The sequence below is a fragment of the Aedes aegypti genome, chromosome 2 (assembly GCF_002204515.2).
Source record: "Aedes aegypti strain LVP_AGWG chromosome 2, AaegL5.0 Primary Assembly, whole genome shotgun sequence".
Taxonomy (NCBI): domain Eukaryota; kingdom Metazoa; phylum Arthropoda; class Insecta; order Diptera; family Culicidae; genus Aedes; species Aedes aegypti.
In genome coordinates this window covers 83,313,118-83,335,892 of record NC_035108.1, presented here as the reverse complement: position 1 = coordinate 83,335,892, position 22,775 = coordinate 83,313,118, and the positions used below count along the sequence as shown (strand labels likewise).

The following is a 22,775-nucleotide window of genomic DNA, read 5'->3' as shown; positions in this document are numbered from 1 at the left end:
AGCACACTTTTTACGACCGATTGGTCAGACGACTGTACTTTTTCTTTTCTTAGCGGAAAAGGAAGTGGAGTAATGTTGGCAGCGCGCGACTGCGATGATGACGTTTGCGCTGCAAGGGATGTGCACGAAGTCTACACAGCGTGTAGGGATGGTCTGCACGCGAACACTAAAAGTTTGCGGAAGTTATTGCAACCACAAAATCTCTCAAACGAACAAGCATGATTCAAAATTAAACCGTGAATAAGTACCACCACTATTCTTTTATTTCGTTTATTATTAGCAAAACTCGATTTAGAACAACTTTCCTTTCACATAATATGTCTAAGATAAACGAAAACAGAGAAAATGCACTTTCTCGCTGTTTCTGCTAAAAAGTCGATTCGGACCATTATGAACAGGGCTGGACACGACTAGGTTTTTTTTTTAAATAGAAATTTTAAAAGAGACCAACATGAGACCGAACGGAATAGTTCATAAGACATTATCAGAAAATCTTTCTAGGCGTCTCACTAAAAAGTTTTCGTCAATTCTGGACAAACATTTCAAAAGGGCACATCGATATTGGTAAACATTGGCTTTGCTAGTCGCTGTTGGGCTTAATTCAACTCGATCACGCTAACCAATACCACTATCAGGAAGAACTAATACCAATATTTCTGATATTGGAGTTAGTTTGCATAGGCGAACTAAAAAGGGCTCAACAGCAACGTTTCTGAAAAAATGTTTGGTTTGAAACTGTGATAAGTAGTACTACTGGCTTTTTCATGATTTTCTCCAAGAGTCGCATTAGAAACTAATTAAGATGTTTGTCACAAGTTTCCTTCAGATACAATTCCGAAGATTTCTTCGAAAGTCTTAGTGATTCTTTTACAAATTTCCCATGAATTTAGTTCCAGATATCTTCAAGAACTCAACCTTGAATTTCTCTAAAGCTAACCCCAGAAATTTCTTGATCCCACCAGGAACTCCCTCAAAGATATTATCAGAAATTTTCCAAGAAAGTCCTAAGTGCTCTAGGAATTCATCCAATTATTAATTTTTTTTTTGGATTACCTCCAAGATTTTCGTGTAGGACACCTTCAAGAATTCAACCAGTAATTTATTCAGACATGTCTCCAGAGATGTCTTAGGACTTTCTACAAAACTGTCGTACAGGATTTCTATGAGATTTCAACCAGCAAGTTCTCTTAGGTTACCTACATAAATTATTCTAGAGATTTTTTTCTAAAGTTGCTTCAGGAATTTCTTTAGAAATTGTTTCGGAAATATCCCAAGGAAAACCTCAAAGAATTCGTCCAGGAGGTCTTCCGGATATTGCCAGAGGATTTTTTTTAAATATTGAAGAAATCTCTGAAAAAATGGCGAATATTCTCAAACTACATCCTTAAGTAATATCTGATGTTATTTATAATGAGCTCCTGCAAGGATCACTGAAAAAGCCTCCTAGACTCTTGATGCAGTTTTGAAGAATTTCCATATTTATAGAAAAAATAAATAATCAAATCCATGGGTAATATCCCGCAGGCTGTTCTGAATGAATTCCTTCACGATCATTGGACAGAATCCCTGAACAAATTTCGATAGTATACCAGATGCGAAATCTCAAATGAGCTTATGAATAAATCACTCAAAAACTGTTCAGGAGAACTGTTATCCCACGATGAAATGCTGAAGAAAAACCTAGAGGAATTTTTCAAGTCACACTTCATGAGGTATTCCATGTGGAAAATACTGAATGTTGTAGCGTTGATGTACTCAAGGATTTCAGGAGCAAGTTCTAGAGAAATATCATCAAGAATTTCTCTACAAATCGCAGATGGATATTGCGGACGATTTACTGGGAGAATTGATGGAGGAATATCTAGAGGAAATTCTGTAGTGATCCGTGTGAAAGTCTTCGAAAGCAATCCAGAAGAAATCTCCGGAAAAAATCATACGATGAAATGATGTAGCATTTGATTCGAGAAATCTGTAAAGATATTCCAAAAGAACTAGTCGAATGGTCAAGTAAGTCTCTCAAGCTGAAATAGGAAAAAAGTGACTACAGAGAACATTTTGATTAGAAAAAAGACCTTAGCCACCATCCAATAAAAATTGAGACTTGCATTGAAATACTGACCAAATTTCGAAAAGGCAGGGTGTCCATCCTTTCGAGATATGCGGGAAAACTCCGAGAATTACAAAAGGCCGGGAAATACCCGTGAATTTGAACAACAGAGCGGGAAAATATGTATTTCAAACATAAGAATACCGGTTTGTTTGAATTTCAAGGGCAAAACTAGAAAACTGCCTGTCAACTCGTAACTAGTTATTTGTTTCTACAAAATCCTGTAAAAAACGTTGGTTTCCTAGGGAATTGTTTGGTTGAATATTCTAACAATTCTTATCGATTTCTTGTGGAATACTTTGTAGATTTAGTGAGGAAAAATATTGAACAAATTCAAAGGAGATTTCCTTAGAAAAGTACTCAAGGAGTTCTGGCAATGTTCTTGTAAGATGCTTGATAGATTTCTATTTAGATTCAAGGCAAATTTTCAATAGGATCTTTGCAGAAGTTATTGTTTCTTGAATGTTCTTTGAGAGATCACTAAAAAGGTGATTGATTAATTGCTTAATAAGGTTTTTCAACAGATTGTAGAAAAGATCCTTAGCTGTTTTTTTAGTATATTCCTAGCGGTCGGCGAAAAGCTGAGCCAAAAAAATGTCAAAATTCTTCTATTAAAATTTTGGGAAAATTTATTAAGAATTCTGTTTGATGGTTTCTGACGTTACCAATGATGCTGATTCTTGATGAAGCCTTGTCTGTATTACTAGTTAGAACAGTTCCTAATCTATGACAGAGTGACCCCTAACAAGATTTTGTATGGATCTCTGCAGATTTAAAGTGACTTCTCTCAATCATTTTCGACAAATTGGGAAGATGTATAAACAAATAACAAGGTCCTTTATGTATTCTTGGGCTGATTTTTGTTTAATTTTTGACGAGTTTCTTGGCCACATGTTTGATATATTGCTTGGAAGATGCTTTTTCACATCTATGTCGAAAATTGTATATAGCTTTATAGAGGAACAGTAAAATGCTTTTTGGTGAGATATCGTTTTTGTTAAAAAGATCTCCCCTTGGATCTTGGAGTTTCACCAGAAGAATTTCTTCAGGAGCCGGGTAATTCCGAAGGCATTCTAATTAGTTAACGGGTTGGCTATTCAACCATATTCAATGCATTTAACATCAAATTTAATGCTTCACAATTCCCAACAAATGCGTTGCCGCTTTGTAAAAATATATTGTGAATTTAGAAACAAAGAGCAAAAGTTGTTCATATAGTTTCAAGATCTTTTAAGATATTTCAACGAATAGTTTGTATATTTTTGTTCAAAACTCTTTCGAAACTCATTCCGTTTTGAGCTCACAATATTTCATAAATATAATTAAAAATAATTTATAGATGAAATACATGAAATCCTCCAAATTTGACCTTTTTGTATAAAAAAAAATTCAAATCACAGGTTTATATTCTCATATGTTTTCAAATGTTTGGGCATCCGGGCAAAATCCGGGAATTGGAAAACTGATTTTAAATGGACACCCTGCTGAGACCTGCTACCAACCCTCATTCCATAAACTTTTGATTCGAGAGCATTCGTTTTAGGGGTCCGTAGAATTTCAAAGGGGATCGCAGCTCCAAAAAAGTTGGGAACCACTGCCCCAAACGGTTGAGCGCGATAATGATGGGTTCAGAAGATCCCGTCACAGCACTCGTTTTACGAGAGAGGCATATTAGCCACACGCACCACTTCCATTGGAGCCAACCCAACCGTGACCGATTTGTTTTTGTTTCGAAATAGTTTCTAGTTAGTTTTTTGAGTGCATCCGTTATCGGGCTTGGTGGTACAACGACGCGTGCGACTTGAACAAAGTCGGGCCCCTTAAATGCTTTCAGACGGCTTATTTTGTTTTTGCCTCCAATCGTTGTAACAATAAACATTGTGATAACGTGTAAACAATCATATTTTTTCCGTGCGATGGTAAACGGTCGAAGCCGACTCAGCGGTCATAAAAACCAGAAACAAATCTGTCACCGGTGTTGTGTAGCGTAGAAGCATCGATTTTGGACATAGTACCAGTCGTATTCACACGATAGAGCTAAATCCGCGCGTAACAATTCTAAAGGGCCAATGATTAAATTGTAAACAAATTGGGTTTTGATTCCACTCGATAGCATTTCCCAACACCCACAAACTATGCAAACATTGTCAACATAATCATAAAAATTACTGTTATAAACTCACCGTTTTTTTTTTTTCAAATGATTCATTGGCCCCATCAAGAGGGCCTACAAACGAAAAATTTCGCAAACTGTGATATGTCTCAGCTTGGTGAGAGGCCAATGACTATCTCTTGCTCATTCGGTGAAAACCAAAAAGGCCTAGCCTTGGGCCAAAGCACACTAACAAAATTCAACTTAGCGTATAAAAATGCAAATAAACTTGATTGAAAATAAAAAAATGGCCCAATTTTTTTTTTCAAAATTTTTGACAGTTTTATAATTAAAATTGTTTATTAACATTAATTATAGTAAATCGTGACTAAACGAGCAATAAATCACATTCATTGATATGAATTCTGAGAAATTGGAATTGAAAATGTGATGAACAATATTCACATAGAATTTTCTCTGAACTAATGATCTGAGGATTGGATTTTTAGAATTGCTACGCAAGAAATTCGGATTGAAAGCTCATTCGACGTATTTGCAGTACACATAGGGCTTCTCATATATTTTGAAAACAATTTCTCTCAGGCCATCCAAACCCAGTGCCACTACCCTGCAAGATTATTACGGGGGTTTGTGTTTTGTGCGATTTATTCGATGTAAACGAAATAGACCGTGTCGTCATGCCGCTGTTTTTTGTAATGCTCAACCAACATTCGGTCGTATGCCGCCTCGAAGATCAAGACAAGATGGATCATCTGCTTCTATTTATATGACCGTGAGGGAATCTTGTTCGAAACCGCACAGTACTTGAATAGAGACGCACTCATTCGGTTTACGACATTATAGACGACGACTACGACGACCGGGATGGCGATGAATTAAGTCTAGTACTTGAGCGCAAAAATGTCGTCGGCGAATTATTCATGATCAAGTTCAATCACACTTCTTCCTAGAAGCCAACTGTGGTCTTTTTGATGCCGTGGCTTAATGGCTTTTGGCAATTGAGATTTGGTATAATAGAATTATTCATTGTGGATTGTGATTTGTTTGAGTATAACAATAACATTTTGCTTAAAAAAAGGTATTTGTAAACTACATAATTCCTTACAATACCAATCAGTTTATGGTCATTCAAAGCTTGGAACTGAATTCTCTCTTAATCATGCAAAAAAATTCTAGGAAAGGATTACCTCTTAAAAACAATAAGCAAAATCATAATGCAACAGCGCTTGAAAGATCCTTTATGAATCTCGAAACTCCTAATCTGATAATTTGACGAATTGACGAAAGATTAAGATTTTGCAGCTAAGAAAAAACATAGCTTATTTTCCATACAAAAAAAGTTCTCATCAAAATAATATTATTTTGGAAATATGAAATGTACATAAAATCTACAACGGAATCATCACAAAAACTCTGATGTTAAGTCCATTACACCTAAATTGACTTTAAAAAGAAAAAGCATTATTTACGCACCAAGAAGCCACACAATTGAAAGAAAAATCCAGCCTTCCAACGATCTTCCCATTATGTGTTAATTATGCAAATCGTACCACCCAAACAAAAAACTTTTATTCCGTACATAATTGGAAAACTCATCAGCTCATCGCAATTCCAAAAAGATAACAATGCGAATCAACACCAGCTTCGGAGCAGGACTTTTTCCAAACATTCCAGCTCAGCTCAGCTCAGCAGTGAGATCTGACTTCCAACTTCCAATTAGATTCGGTTCCGCAAACATTACGACTGCGAATTCGGATTCCTCCATGCCCACTGACTGACTGACTGGGTGCGCCCAAAACATTAAAATCCTCACATTGCACACACAGGAGTAACTGAACCAAATTTCTGGCCAGAAGTCGATCCAGTCGGATCTTTGGAAGAACTCATAAACTTGGGCTCAAGCTTGGACTTGATTTGCCACCTGTGAATGCTTCTCCAGTATCGCTCGAACAGCTGCACTTACACAAGGAACCAACCAGATGACTGCTTGGGACTAACAGACACCCTAAGTGTATAAGTGCTGGTGATGTTTTATTTTTAGGCAACAATGGTGCCTGCTACGTCAGAATGCAGACCAATGAGGGGAAGGGGGAGGAATTGATGTTGCATTTAAAACTGGTCCACAGTAGACCGGATATACCCCTGCATCTACGTCAGTTCATGCGGGAGTATGGGTATTGGGGGTAAGGCATTTTTATGGCAGAGAGGTTTGCTCTTGGTTAGCAGACCGCCTATGTATCAGGCGTAAGGAAAGACGTGCTATAACGATGGGATACTGGAAGCGTAGGGAAAAGGTTTCTTGTTTGTCTCTGGTTCTAGCGATTGGTATGAACGAATGGTTAAAGTGTCATAGATTAAAAGTGGTAGATAGAAACAAGTAAAAGGTACCTCTATAAAGTACGAGGAAAGGGACGGGCCAGGAATTGGACCCATGACCTTTGGCTAATCAAGTAGAAGCAGTAGCCATTAGACCACCAACTCCGTAGTCGCTGGAAGAACTCATGGACTCTTTAGGAAATTTTAGAGGATTTTCTAGATAGATCTCTGGATCTCCTGCATGATTTTATGCAGGAAATCCTTGAACAACATCGGACAAAATCGTTGAAGAAATTTGTGCAGTAATGATCGGAGGAATTACTGGAATAATTGCTGTACAGTTAAATTTTCTGAAAACCTCAATGAAACTTAAAAAATAATTACTCGAGAAATGTTTGGAAGAACTATAGGAGTAATGATTAGATGGTATGTTTGAGAAATTCCTGGCGGTACTACACGAGGTATCCCAAGTTGTATTTATTGCGGAATTCCTGTAAGATTTTTGAATAGATTTCCTCTAATATTCAGGGCGATTCCTTGGAGAAACTGTGGATGAGTTTTTGAAGGAATTCATATGAAAATGCTTAAAATAAATGGAACAATCAACGTAGGAATTCTTGGAAGTCCCTAAATATATAAGTTTAAATGCTCTGGAATAAACCTTTGTGGATTTTGTCGGAAGTGCTCGTGTAGGAATCTTTCTAGAGTAACAATTGGAGAGATCGTTTGAAGATATAAAGGATAATATCTGGATGAAACTCTGGGACAACTCTAGGAAAAAAATCTCTGTGTTAATTATTGAAAGCGTTAGAGTGCTCAAGAATTTCCTGGAGCAGATTATGTAGAAATTCTTCTACGCATTACTTGAAAAAATTGTAAATGAATCTTTAATTTTTCCAAAACAAATCTTTGGAGAAATCACTAAAATATTTCCAGAAGCTTTTGCCAGAGAAATCTGAGAAGAAATTTCTGAAGAATTAGAATTCTTGAAATAGTCGCGTAATAGTTTTACAGAATGAATACAAATGTGACTTTAGAGACCTTTATGGTTAGAATTGCCACTTTAGAGACCATCCATTAACATGCCTGGTCGCGAATTAGTGTCTTAAAAACAGTAACTTGAGAAAAATAGATCAAAAAAGACCATCCAGGAACTAAAATGAGACCAAACAGGAACCAAGAAAACAAAAAAAACAAGGGATTAGAAGTCCAAACAATTTGCTAATGATATTTCAAACAGTTTTTGGGAATTCCTCGTAACTTTAAGACAAGAATTACTGCTCATATTACTGTATGCATTTTTGCATTAGTTAAATTAGAATTTCATCAGAAATTAATTGTGTCCAAAATTTCCTTCTAATATAGCTCCGAAGATTTCTTCAGGATTTCATATCGTGATTTTTCATGGACTTCCTACGAAATTCCTCCACAAATTTCGTTCAAGATACCTACAATAATTAGACCTGGAATGTTTTCCAAAGACCACCCCAGAAATTACTCCAGAGAATGTATCAGGCCTTTCTTGAGCAAATCCTCCCAAAGATTCTTTCAGAAATTCGTCAAGAACGTCTTAAGTCCTCCAGGAACTAATCCATTGTTTATTTTATTGATTTTCCTAAGATTTCTTCTACAATTTCCTTCTGACATTCCATTTTGTTTCTAAAAATTACTAACAAACTACTGGGAAGGCTCTACGGATTTCTACGAAATTCTTACAAAATTTCCGCTCAAGATTTTTTTAGAGCTAGGATTTTATTTAAGAAAACATTCAGAAATAACCTCAGATTCATCTTAAGATTCCTTCAAAGTATTAATATAGAAATGTATATTTTTCAGGAATAAAAATCACTTGCTAATTTTCTGGAAAAAAAATTCCTGGAAATATGTCTAGAGGAAATCTTTAAGTAATCTTTTATGAAACTTCTGTAGAAATTTCTGAGGACCGGGCGTCGACTCAAATTTGAAAATAGAATTCGCTGACTTCCGGAAATTCCTGACATTCTAACCGTTATTCGGGAAAATTCCAGATCACTCAATTGATTAATTTGAATCGAAATAAGTACTATTTTTCAAGATACATATACAACTCTTTGCATGAATCAAAGTTGTAGGCCGTATGAATAAACTAAGCAAAAACTTTTACTTTACTCATGTTGTCATACAAACTTTCTTAAACGTTTTTTCAAGGTAAAATTTCGCCCATGGCTGAAGAAATATCTCGGACGATGGGTTCAAAAAAATTAACAGGGATTTCTCTAGAAATATCTTTTCAAACTCTTAAACGTATTATACCAGATCTTTCTCTAATAACTTCTCCAGAAACTTTTCAAAACTTTCCTCCAGGAGCTCTATTTTTCCTTCTTCTTCTTTCTGGCGTTACGTCCCAACTGGGACGAACCCTGCTTCTTAGATAAATGTTCTTATGAGCACTTCCAGTTAATAACTACTGAGAGCTTTCTTTGCCGATTGACCATTTTTTGCATGGGTATATCGTGTGGCAGGTACGAAGATACCCTATGCCCTGGGAATCGAGAAAATTTTCTTTTCGAAAAGATCCTCAACCAGCGGGATTCGAATCCACGACCCTCAGCATGGTCATGCTGAATAGCGCGTTTGCCGCTACGGCTATCTGGGCCCCATTTGTATTTTCCTAATGTATTTTAATGTCACAAGCAGTTATTTAAATTACTGTTTAAAGTACTGCTTTTACATTGTACTCAATCAACTAATCCAAAGATTATTTTAAGATTTTTTCTAATCTAAGAAAACATCTCCTGAGCTTTCTCTAAAAATTGTCAAAAATTGAGAGGGTTAGCAGCAAAGGGGTGTAAGTGACAAAAGCATAGTGTTGAGAAAATCGACTTTTATGATTTTCAGTTTTGCAATTTTCATTCCATATAAATTGTATTTGAATCAAAACACATGTCAAACTTCTGCGAATTATGTTATTTTTTCTATTGGGCGAAAAAGCACCTAAAAACACCGTTGGAAAGATTGGAAACAGTAGAATATTTAAATATACCTTACTCAAAACCGACCAAAAACGTCACTTACACCTTCTTTGCGTTTGACCCCTCAATTTTTTCAGCCTTGAATTTCGCCAAAAATAACATTTGAAGTTCCTGAAAATTTGTCCAGGAACACTTTACAATGATTCGTTACAGCTAATTTACTTTGGTAAATATGTTCTGATTCGGATATGAATTTTGCGTGAGTTTTCTACCGGGAGGAATTTATCTAAAGATTCTTGAACGAATGCATTCAGGGAGTGAATAATGCGCTAATAATAAATTTTCTGATATGAGATGGATCAACGAAGGACAAAAAATTTCATTAACCCCTCTACCGGCAGCTTATTTTTTTACCGCTATTAAAATATTCAAACCCTAATAACTTTTTTTGTTTCTCAATATTTTTGCATCATTTTATCACAAGTTATCAAAAAACTCTTCTCGTTTATGAATCTATGTCGATATTTGTCATTGGTGATCTGGTTTTGAAGATAATCCGATGTTCCTTGGGGGACCGACATAATGCATATAAATTGTTGGCGGCCATTTTTACGTCAATTTATCAAAAACATAAAATATGGGCTACACAACGCTAGGTGATAAGGAGCTACTCTGAAAAAATCATGCAAATCGGTTTAATATTCTAGGAGATATCTGAAAAATAACGATAGGATGTTTTTTAAAGTTTTTAAGATCTTTATTTGGCTAGCGTGATACCTGACACATAAATGCCCATTACTCAAAGACGGATGCACCAAATTGCTTCATTTTTTCACAACATACTCTCATTAATGTATTGTTCCAAATATTGAGTATCCGAATACGATAAAATTTCTGAAGCCTGAGATATTTAAGTGGGTTATAACTACGTGTTGGTCCCCCAAGGAATTTCGGAATATCTCAGGATCTAGTTGACCAATGATCAGTATTGACACAGATTCTGAAACTAGAAAAATTTTTTAGGAACTTGTGAAATAATGGTGCAAACATGTGAAGATTGACATGAACGGTTGAAGTAAATTTCATTTTTCTCAAGATTTTAAGCAAAACGTGCAAAATTAGGCAATGCGTTAATCTAGAGCACTTCAAAATTCAATATTTGTAAAGCAATCTACATCAACTTTGTGTTTTTTTATTGTTCCGAAAAAATAAATTCTGAGGCTATGTATAGATAGTAGAGTTGAGTTTACTATAGTATGGATAAGAGCGTTTTCTCAATGCTGCTATTTTGAACGATTGGTTTACTAATTTTGTGCAGAAGTCGTATTCAATGCATACATCATGATGATTGTAATGCTGAGTTGGCCTATTTGATAACATTGCAGACAATCAACTAGTTTGATGTTGTAGTATATTATTGATATTTTTCCCTGACCTTTATTGAAATTCCCTGACATTCCCTTATTTTCCACCCTGAATGCAAGGAACGCCAATTGATAAACAACAACCTTGCTAAGATAATTATTGTCAAAATAGTCAATAAAATTCCTGGGTAATATCCTGCAGGATTTTCTTAAACATTTTTTCGACGACCTTCTGTACGATGTTCATCGTCGAAGAACTTTGTGTAGGAATGATACTGGTATTATTGGTTCATTATTTACTGATGTGAAACATATCACACTTGGATTACTTTATTTATTTCGGTGGGATCTCAACAGCTTAACAACTCAGTAATGGAAATGAACGTGGTACGGCAATTTTTTACAATATGTGACAAAATAATCACCAGAATCTGTTTTTGTGAGTTTTTGTGTTTCAGTTTACCGAACTGTTCAGCTGTTGAGATTACGACAAAAATTTCCCGGAATCCGTAAAATAAGCTAGGAACAATTTCTACAGGAAATGATGGGGAAATTCCTGGAGTTTCTCTATAAGGAATCCCTAACTAACTTTTGAGGACATTTTGGGATAGTTCCTAATAGATTTCCTCTATCGAAAGATTTTAAGCAATTCCTGGACAAAAATTTTCATAGATTCTTGAAGACACGTTTTTTTTTTCAAAAATCTGGAATAATCCTTTGATAAACTACTGTACCAAATGGAAAAAAGTGGAACAACAACTGGAAAGAATCCTGTGAAATTTTAAATAATATCACTGTGATCTAAATCTAAATAAACTAAAAAATCGGAGTGGTAAAAAATTTCTTATGGAAAATTCTGGAAAAAATCCCTCTAAACATTCCTTGAGAAATCGGTGGAAGAATTTCTTCGGAATTCTTTAGAGAATTAGCGGAGAAATTTTTAGAAGTGGGGATTTTTTTTTTATTTCCGTACAAAGTGGGCCGAAGGGTCTCAGATTTTCATGAAACTTTTTCCACAGGCAGGGCTCATCAAATTGGCCATAACTCAAAAATGAAAAAAAAAGTACATTTCAGCGATTAAAGCTTATGAAATTACCTTCTCAAAAATATATTTTTGAAAGTTTTCCCTTAATTGGAACATAATTTTTCCGGCGAATTCTTTACGAATTTTCTCAACGATGAAAAACTGTTTCCAGTTAATATTTTTTTTTATTCCTGAAAAATTTGCTTTCATTTTCATAAAAAAAAACTTTGTTTCTACGATGCTTCTTTCTTGAGTTATGATTTTTCAAAGAAAAGGCTCAAAATGGCACATTTGCACATTTTTTTACAAAATTTTCCATAACTCAAAAACGAAAAAAATACCATTTCAAAAATTTCAGCGATTAAAGCTTATAAAATTATCTTCTCAAAAATATTTCTTTGAAGATCTTACACGAGTTGGAACATAGTTTTCCCGGCTTTTCTTTACGAATTTTCTCAACGGTGGAAAATTTTGTGGAACACTTTTTCCAGTTAACATTTTTTTCTATTCCTTAGAAAATTTTCTTTCATTTTCATAAAAAAAAAACTTTGTTTCTACGATGCTTCGTTCTTGAGTTATGATTTTTCAAAGTAAGTAGTGTCAGGGGAAAACAAAAAAATTCCAACTGAGTTTTCCGGGAAAATAGGCGACCCTGAATTTTTCTCAATTTTTTTTATTCATATATGATGAGCCCTGCCTGTGGAAAAAGTTTCATGAAAATCTGAGACCTTTCGACCCAAACCCGTACCCGTACCCGGAAATTAAAAAAAATCCCCAAGTATCACTGGAGAGATTCCGGAAAGTATTCTGGAAGAATCCTCTGGAGGAGAACTCTTAAGGCATTTTGTCGAGTAATCGTAACGCATTAACCACTGGTGGTGAACCAGTGAAATAGTTGCGTAAGAACCTCTAAAGGTATATCTGAGGCCTCTATGATTTTGAAAATCGTTTCATTCACATTAAGAAAAGGGATACAAGTAACTTTAGAGACCATTTTTATGAACAAAGAGGCTCTAGAGACTTTTCATCAAAAATAAAGACTTTTAAGAGACTTGCATTGCATTAAAATAGAGACCAAGACTTCAAAAAGATACCTGGTAACTACCCTGCATTAAAAATATTAACTTTAGAGACGTTCTAGTCTAGTCTAGTTTACTCATACACAGCCAGTAGTGGAAAGAACCCTGGAAAATTAAAGAATCGACTACTTCTATCATTTTTTTTCTTGTGAACATTAATATTTGTAGCATATCAGTAACATAACACGAATATTAAAACGGCCGAGCATACTCTGTTGAGTCATGTTTTTGAGATGATTCAAAAACCTATGTTAATCAAATGATTAATTTAATGAACCTTATATTCAATAAACATGATTGTATCTTTGAAAGGAAGAAACGGGGAAAATCGTACCAACTGTTTCAGGTTCAGGTTAAATTCGAAATCGTCGAGAGTGACGTGGCTAAGAAAGTTAATGGCACTCCATAGAGACTGTAGAGATATCTTCCCTCAAAATAGAGACTTTTTAAAGGATAACATTAAAATAGTGACCAAGTCCCTAAAACACAAACCTGCTTCCAGCCTTGTAATGACAAATGATGGTGATTTTTAATTCTAAATGTGTTCAAAACAATATAATCCGTTTTACAGCTTTTATAAACTGCCATTTCAACATTTTGGACATGAAATCAGTACCATTACTCCTATGTGCATCAAGGGAGAGATAGAGATATAGGGAGACGAAGGCAGTCAGTCTGCTGCTGAACCATGACGATCACAATGGTCCGCCGGAAACAAACGCCGGCCTCGGATGGGTCCAAACCCGCCACCTTGGGCGAGACTTGACCATCCGAGGGAGACAGAGACAGCGAGGTTCAAGGTCATTAAATTACCGTTACATCCTTAGTCGCGACTTTAAACCATAGGGTGGGTCCTTACCTTCAGTGCATTCAGATCGATATCGTCCAGTGAGCAGTTCACCGACTGGGGCATCATTTGATGCGCCATTTTGACGTAATCGTCGTCGTTGTCGTCGACGTCGATTCCCTGTGTCTGCTGCTACTACACTTCTGGTTCTCTGCTTAGTCTACTGATGGCGCGGCGCTCAATGACGGCTGCCCCGCAATGACAATGATTACGGATGATGGTTTGTGTCGCTGTGTGTCGTGGTGGTGGAATATCCAAAAGCCACACCACAGAGCGAACCGAACCGATATTATTCCCGAAATGCTATCTCGGGTAACAGAACGCACCTCCACGACGGTTCTTCTGAATGTGAGTGAGAATCGACTCTATAGGGAACAACTTCCTGCGAGAATGTATTCGTTTCGGTTCGCGGCGGATGATGTGTGTTGATTTTTCTTCACTGAACTAAACTGGCCTGCCTTCTCCAGAGCCAAGGGATGAATATTCTTCACCACAGACAGTATTGCTGGGCACTTTAGATATATTCGCACTTCACACCTCCGAGGGCGGTTGGGTTTGACACAGGACTTATTCCAAGCGGAACACCACTCCCGGAATCACTCACGACGACGACGGCAGAGACCCGAGATTCTTCCGGTTCTTCAAGATCCTTCTCCGCAATCCACTTGCACTTCTTCACGAAATCCAATTCAATCTCCAACTACAGGAAGTGAATCGTAACCGGTGACCTCCCGGGGACACCCCGACGGAAACACAACACCCGGAACAGGATCAATCGGTTCCACAAATTGAAAACATTATTTTATTCCAAATTGCCACCGTATATTCTTCCTGCTGCTTCTGCTACTGACTGCTGCTGTTGGGGAGCGACCGAACACGGGGAAAATATGTAAAAAGAACACTCCTTGTTCTGATGGGTTCTTCGACTAACACACTGTTTCTCCGGTGGTGTGTACGAATGCAATTATCTGGTGTGACATGTGAGAAGGGTTTAAGGTCGATCGGCTGAATTCTTCTAAACATAGTTTTCAGTACATTGCACACATTTTTCTAGGTTTTTGTAAGAGAGGTATGTACGCTATGTCTGAACCAGACAGTCATAAAAAATCGAATGTACATCGAGTTTTTTCTCGCTAGAGTCGAGTATTTGGTTTATATTTTCATACTTGGAAGGTTTTAAAATATTCCATTGGTTAAATTTTGATTTTTTTCCGCTTTTTTTTTGTTTTTTTTTTTTTTTTTTTTTCATGCACAAATTACGTCAAGCTCCAAGGGGAGGAGGGGGTCAAGCTAAGACGGACAAAGGAGTTCTTATCTTGAATAAATATATAGGTACTTAATGCACTTCGGCAAAATATTTTGATAGGTTTCAAAATCATGCATGGGCTTATATTTGACAACTATAATATTATGTTCCTTCTAAATGATTGCCGGATTCCAGCCAGTTTGTCGAAGGAACCCAAACGCCAAGGTTAATCATGAAGGTATACAAGTAGTTCTTTACCACATATTGAGCAAGCTGGACCTTTCGAGTGCAATTACTACGGATCCCGAACAAAAGTTTGGAGATACCGGAATAAACCAATGAGCATTGATGCGCTTTTTATTTTGGATATTTTGCATATGATTTATTGACACTAGGGATACATCAAAAGAAAATACCTTCTAAAATTATGTCTCAAGACTGCTTTTGAAATGTATTCAAAAAACAATTCTATTCTATTATAGAATATTTACACCAGGAATGATTATTGAAGTTGATCTTAAAGGCACAAACGCAATAATAGCGGAACAGCAACGGAAAGCGGAATCGGTTCGCCCGCATGAATCACACTATCTCGACTGAACAATCCAACAAATGAAAGTGAACTACAGTAGGGATTCACTTGTTGTGGGTCCGCTACATGGAATGACTCGGTTGTTCGCTGGTTGGAAAATATTCCAAATAAAAAGCACTCAAATGTCAACAGAAAATGTCAAACTGACTTCGACGTCTGAGTACAGTCGCATTGAAGTCTCCATATATAAAACAAATGCGTGTGTATCTATATGTGCGTTTCGTGACGATTGCTTTCCAGATGCGTTAGTGTGGAGCATTTACACCAGCTGTCAGTCGTTCCAACTAACGGGTCGGATTCGCTAGATGGAAGGCAGTCGTGTTCCAACCAGCGAATCTCCGCTGTAACACTGAGTCGAAAAGCAAGTTATAGTTCATTCTGGCGAACCGGTTCCGCTTTCCGCTGCCGTTCCGCTGTCATTGCGTTTTGGGCTTGAGTCTCAATAAAACATTCTGTCAGAAATATGAAATTTATACGAAAAATCCTCCATAATTTTCGAAACTTCCATTTAAAATCAGTTTTATAATTCCCGGATTGTTCCCGGATTCCCAAAAAAATGGATGAAAAAATCTCGCATAATCTGGGAAAACGCCCTAAAAGCCATTAATAGCCACGTGTGTAGCGCAAATGAATGAATAAACATCGAAACCAACACCACTGGCAGCAACACGATATTTTCGTTTTTTTTCTCATACAAAATAATCCAATTTAAAGAAACTTGTTCTCAATTATTTATGAATTATTTTTGATCAAATTTATAAATACGGTTTGAATTTCTAGAAAAATATTACTATTTGTTGAGATTTTTAAATGTCTCGTAATTTATAGAATTTCAGGGAGATTTTTAAATTATATGAATAACCTATAATAATAACCTATATTATAAGCGATCAGCTGTTCAAAAAAGTCTCGTAAAATGGACTATAGTGTAAAACTTCCCGAAAGCTTTTGTGTTTTACTACTGTTATAATCGAAAGAGAGCGAGAGAGGAGAGAATTTCTCATTTGTTCAGCGAGATTTCTGCTCTATGGAAGAGTGCATGGTGACGGTCACGGTCCTTCTCTGTCCCTCTTTAATCACGCTCAATTGACTGTCCTGCTCTTTGACACTCACTGCTTGGATTTTTTTTATAAGGAGTTTCGAGGTTAGGTCAGGCGTGCAACGATCTATGTATCTAAATTCAGACCATATTTCCATCAAACGGCGAGTAAATCCAATCTATTCTATACCCAGTATGCGTAAGCCATGAACCATGGCTGGTTTATAGAAAAATTTCTGATCTAGTGAAACTCATGTTGAATCCAAGGAGATTTTTTTACGTTAACTACGTCTTACGGCATTATACTGGGTATCAATTGAAAATCTAAGATGTGGCGACCGTCACGAAATTATGTTAGATTTTGAACGCTAATAACTCAGCCAATATTTTCCTACCAATCAGTCGGAAATTTATACAACATTTTACTCAAATGGAAAAAAAAACTATTGATTTTTAACGATAAACTATTGAAAATTGGGTATTACTCGAATCTAGCAGTTAAATCGCCCCTTTTCATGAATAATTGACAATACGGCAAATTGAAATTTACGGTGGCGATGACGATATCGATGACTGGGGCACTTCTCCGAACGGAGAGCTCCTCGTTGTTCTTAAATGCACGAACCATTACATTCTAAATTATAACTAAAGGAAGGCTGCAATTATGACACTTGACTAAAATCACATGGCGTAATTAACGTCATGTGGTCGTGCCTTGTATACAATCCCCTCTGATTTTTTGACAAAAACCATATCTTCAAAAACATTTTATGCATCCTATGCAGCGGGCAAAAATTTTGGCATAAATCCAAAATTGCATTTCCCAAGCGTTCTATCAAAGATTTTAGCATGAATATCGCCCAGAACTCAAACACGCAATGAACAAAAATCTGGCCAAATGTACCTAAATAACCTTGTTATTTATGTCTTGCCATGAATTCATGAATAATCTTACAAGAAAATTGGAAGGATTCGCTGTAAATTTGCAAAATCCTTAAAAAAAAACCTCGAGAGAAGCATCATAAGAACTTTGTCATAGATCTGGGATAAGTCAAACTAGTAATCCAGACGTGGCATTATCAAGAATCGGTATGATCAATTGCCACAGAAATCCACCAAACTAAATTCTTGATAAATCTGTACAGGGTTTCAGTAGGGTTCTCCCAATAAGAATGCTATTTTTTTGCTTGCAACAAACAAATAATCTCTCAGAAATCACTTCTAAGAAACTGGGTAGTTATTGGCTCGATTCCCGTCAGGATTCCAATGAATATTTCATTAAAAATACACATTGAATCCAAATGCAAATCTAACAATCATCTCACCAAGAAGCTTGCCATGAAGTACCTTTCTAGAACTTGTCCTTGAAACAGAATTCAGTTTGGTGGATTTCTGTGGCAATTGATCATACCGATTCTTGATAAAGCCACGTCTGGATTACTAGTTTTTAGGTCAAATCGTTCACAATCTCTCTACCAATTAACCAAAATTTAGTCATAATGCTATTTCCGTCCATATTGTTCGAAATTGAAACAAACTGGTATTTTTATGTTTGAATACATATTTTGTTATTGTTCTTCAAATTCTCGGGTATTTCCTGTATTTTCCCCGGTCATCTGTAATTCCCATGTTTTTCCCGCTTCTCTCGGATTTCCCTTGATAGGGGTTTAATTGCCGTACAATTATTCCTGTATGAGCGCTAAGCGTAACTTTTTGGGTCCCTGTAATTCTTGAAGAAAATGATTTGAAGAATTTTGAGTGTATTATGGAAGGATGCTTCCCCGATGGACTTCCAGAGAAAAATTCTGAATCTTTGGTAAATAGAATATGACAAAATGTCAGTACGAGTTCCTGGATAAATTTGTATGGAAGAGCATAATTCCGTGATTCCTGAAGAATATTCTGAAATATTTTGGCAGCAAACGCAGAAAGAAGTTAGGATGAAACCCTGAACAAATTGTTTCATGAATGTCAGAGAAATTTCCGGAGTATTGTTTGACAGAACAGTTGAAGAAGAATCCTTCTGAATACTCATCGATGACGCAACGGACAAATATCTCAATGTAATTATAGTAAAATGTGTTGAAATAATTTCAAATAAATGTAACTCACGTTGAACGTGAGTATTTATTATTTCCCAGAAAAAAAAAATGACGACAAAATGATACACCTTTTTTTTTAAATTTTATTACAACGTTTTTGAACCAGTGTGGAATCGACTCAAGTTGTGTTTTGATTTGATTCGTGGTTATGTCATTTATTCTTTCCATCGCTCCATTGGTGAAAGTAATTGCTAGATTTTTAAAGTTGGAAATCTGACTTGAATCGTTTTGTCCTGAAATTAAACTTTTTAAAAAATGAAAATCGAATTGTTCTAGAGTGAAACGTGTATTTTGTCTGCGGAATACGATGAAGCGATAATGCAAGTTCATTTACTATTAAAAATTAACGTTGTTTGAATAATTTTTCGAGAATCGATAAAAAAAAATGCAAATCTGTAGAGAAATTTCTGGAGAAACTTATAGAGAATTTCCCAATAAAATTCTTAAAAACTATTGGAAATATGCTCTTTAGAAATCAGCAGGAATCGTTAGGGAGATTCCTAGAAGATTATACTGCAGAATTCTTGAATCTTTCAGCGAATTCTGAATAAATTTGCAGGATTTGCAGACTATTTCTAAATGTTTTGTTTTAGATAATAATCCAGATAGAAATATAAAAGACTGGAACGCGCAACAATTGGTCGACAAAAAAAATCGTTCATTTTGTGGTGTGTGCTAACGTAAGAACTAAACGACACATACAAGACGTGACGCGAGACAAGACATAACACTTATCGTTCTTACAATCGTCAAAAAAGTTAAAAAAAATTTTACCTTTTGTCGACCGGTTTCGGGCGCGATGTAGCCCATCTACAGGACAATGTCCGACTGTCGGACATTGTCCTGTAGATGGGCTACATCGCGCCCGAAACCGGTCGACAAAAGGTAAAATTTTTTTAACTTTTTTGACGAAAAAAATCGTATCCTTCAGTCAAAATTCATGTTACAAAAACCATCTTAATTTCTTTTGGTATCTTAATTTATGTATTTAAAGGAAAAAATGTTCGTTTTTTAATTTGGTTTGCCAAATTCGAACTGCCGTATCTACAGGTTAACCCCTTCCATAAAATTTCGCACAGTGGTCTCATCGACTTTATTCGCTGCCGAACGCCAGTTCGATTTAAACTGCTGCTCGTTTTCCACGGATTTATTAGTTTTTTTTTCTAAATTCCATTTAACCAAGGCCCAATACCGTTCGATAGGGCGGAGTTCTGAGCTATAGGGAGGGTTGTGATCTATGAGTACCAAAACCGCGTTGTTCGCATCATACCACTCGATTGCCTTTTTTCCACAGTGGCAGCTCGTCAAGTCTGGCCAGAACAGCACAGGTATTATGTTGCTTCAGGAATGATAGCAGTCGCTTATCGAGGCAGTCCTTGGCGTAGTACACTTGGTTGATGATTCCCGTAGTGATGAAAATGATACTTTTTAGACCACACGTGCATATGGCATTCCGGACGAGGTATTGTTTGGAGAGCAAAAGGTGAAAACTCATCATAGCAACCACTGTATATACATTTTTTTTTTTTTGCAATCCATTGCAACCATTGTACATACACTCAAATGCAGCATTTCGGGTTTTTAAAGGATATTCAATAGAAACACATCAATTTGAAGTTGACCAATTTTTGCGCGTACCAGTCTTTAAAAGAAAATATAGGTAGGATTGTCGATAGTATCTCCAATGGAAATGCTGGAAAAATTGCCTTTTGTTTCGATAAATCTCCTTAACATTCAACGACTTCTTCCTCGAAGAATTTTCGAAACATTTATGAAGCTCTTGAATCTCAGAAAAGTATTTAGAGAAATACGAGTTGTTGGAAATTTTAAGAGGAAGTTGCGGAGAAATACTTTGAAGATTTTTCGAAGAAATAATGGAAAAATCTTCTAAGAGATTTTTATTGATATTGATAATTATTAATTTAAAAAACAAAACTTCGAGAAAGTCCACTAAAAAATCTCCTTCGATGACTTTAATAATTCACCGTGAGGAATCCAGAATCCAGAATCATAAATGGAAATCATGAGAAAATTTCTGGACGAATCAGAGAAAATCTTTAACTCGAAAAGAAGTTGATGGAGAAATCATTCAAGAAATACTTGATCAATTCCAAGGGAAATCTTCGTAAAATAATGAATTTTCTGGAGGAATTTCCGAAAAAAATTTCATACGAATTCCTGAAAAAACTGCTCGGTAAATTAATGTAGGAGTTTTCAGATTTTTTTAAAGAAATTTATGGATGAATTCCAAGAGACATTTTTGGAATAATTCATACTGGAATGGGTATACTGGGATAGGTATTGCATCTTAATTCAAATTACGCCTGCACTCATCCAGGAGCTGCTCTTTTTTACTATCAATAGTTAATAGGGCAAATATTTCTATTCCATATTTCTATCTACTTTCATTCAATAATCTTGATTGCGACCAATTTGAGAGCAGGAGTGATCTTTTTATTATTCAGAATCCCTCACATGAGTCGAATTCGGATCGTCCAACCGATGTAGAATCAAAAGCTAGTTGGCTAAGTCATTGAGTAATCAAAATCAATTTTATCACGGTTATTAATCAGAATTAGAATAACTTAAAAAATGAATTATTCATACTCCGATCAATACGAAGCGAAGTTTGCAATATAAGGGAACGTACATATCTCCTTTACCCCTATTCACACTTTTTGTATGGAGACAATGGAAATTTTCTATGGATCGTCACGTTTTACTGGAACCTGCCATCCTCCCTCTTATCATTTATCAGTGTAATGGTATACTTATGAAGTAGTAAATTCGTTTTTATTTACTTTCTAGAGATTGGGAGCTATCTTATAATTAGCACAGGAAGCTTTCATATGTCACACTAGATTTTTTCACCACCACCGGAGAAAAGCGATGATTGATAAATTTTCAATCCAATCCAATCCGGTCATGTATTCCACTGAATAGCGCACATTTTCTCCCTATTAAACTCCCGAAATATCCACACTGGCCACCGACGATAATCCGGGCACTTCCTGGCTCGAAATCACATTTAAAACAATCCCGATTCGCGCGACGGACTGCAGTACGGCAAAAATTTCCTCCCGACGAGACTCGAAATTCTGATTAATCAGAAAATCTCACACAAAAATACACAATCCTACATGCACTAACACACCCGCACGCCAAAAAACGGAGACGGCGTTCACCAACACCACCACGGGCGAGGGAGAGATCCACTCACACCACCGCAACCACTCCTCTTTTCTTGTGTGGAAACACAAAAACGGGAATCGCACACCGATTTGCGGCGGATGAGTGGGTGAGACGAAGGGTGGCGGGGGAAAAATCTTCCAGCACTGATTTTTTCACTGTCGACGATTACTAATTTTCTGCTCCGGGAAAATCTCCACCCTGAAAATCCCGTTTTCGCGACGCGATTCAAAATCCGACCGGGATAAAGAAAATGCTTTTCCACGCAATTCACTTACTTTGAATCACACGAGAGAGCGAAAAACACAAAGCAAAAAGGCTTTTGCTCGACGGATTGATGATGAAAACTGATGATTGACGGCGCGGGCAGAGAGAAAGGAGATACCGACGACGGACCTCCTACTCGAACGTTTGCACTTTGCTGTCTGTCTGGCTGTGCTGGAACCGAGCAGAGACGAACCCAAATCGACTCGACTGGAATTTTTTGTGCAAGTGGGGTTTGCACAAGTGTGCGTGCGGGCGTTTGACAGGTCGGTTATGAATGGAAATCGATATGAACGAAAAATAACGGACTGCACTCAGCCCACTCAGCCGAAGCTGACAGACTGATGATGACGTAATAACGGTACATTTTGTACGAGGGGTCTATCGGTTGATGAATAAATGCGCGCGGTGTGTTTTTACGGGGATTTTGACCGGAAAAATTTAAATTTGATTTTTCACGGAGCAATACCTTGATTGAAGTTGATGAAAAAAACGAATTTTGTACTACAGTGAAACCTCCATGAGTCGATATTGAAGGGACC

The 22,775-nt window shown here is 36.5% G+C and overlaps 1 protein-coding gene across 13 annotated transcripts in view; it reads right to left on the bottom strand.

Moving 5' to 3' along the window:
- LOC5568326 (serine/threonine-protein kinase mig-15) overlaps window positions 1-22,430 on the bottom strand; it is a 273,939-nt gene extending 251,509 nt beyond the window's left edge. For 2 of the 13 annotated variants that reach the window (XM_021841360.1, XM_021841366.1), the window contains exons 1-2: window positions 22,248-22,430; window positions 13,814-14,657 (exon numbers count right to left, since the gene is read on the bottom strand). In XM_021841360.1, coding sequence (XP_021697052.1) covers window positions 13,814-13,882 — 69 coding nt within the window. In that variant the 5' untranslated portion in view covers window positions 13,883-14,657; window positions 22,248-22,430. The other 11 variants (XM_021841365.1, XM_021841367.1, XM_021841369.1 and 8 more) reach the window with 8 other exon arrangements.
- Between the last annotated feature and the right edge of the window lie 345 nt (window positions 22,431-22,775).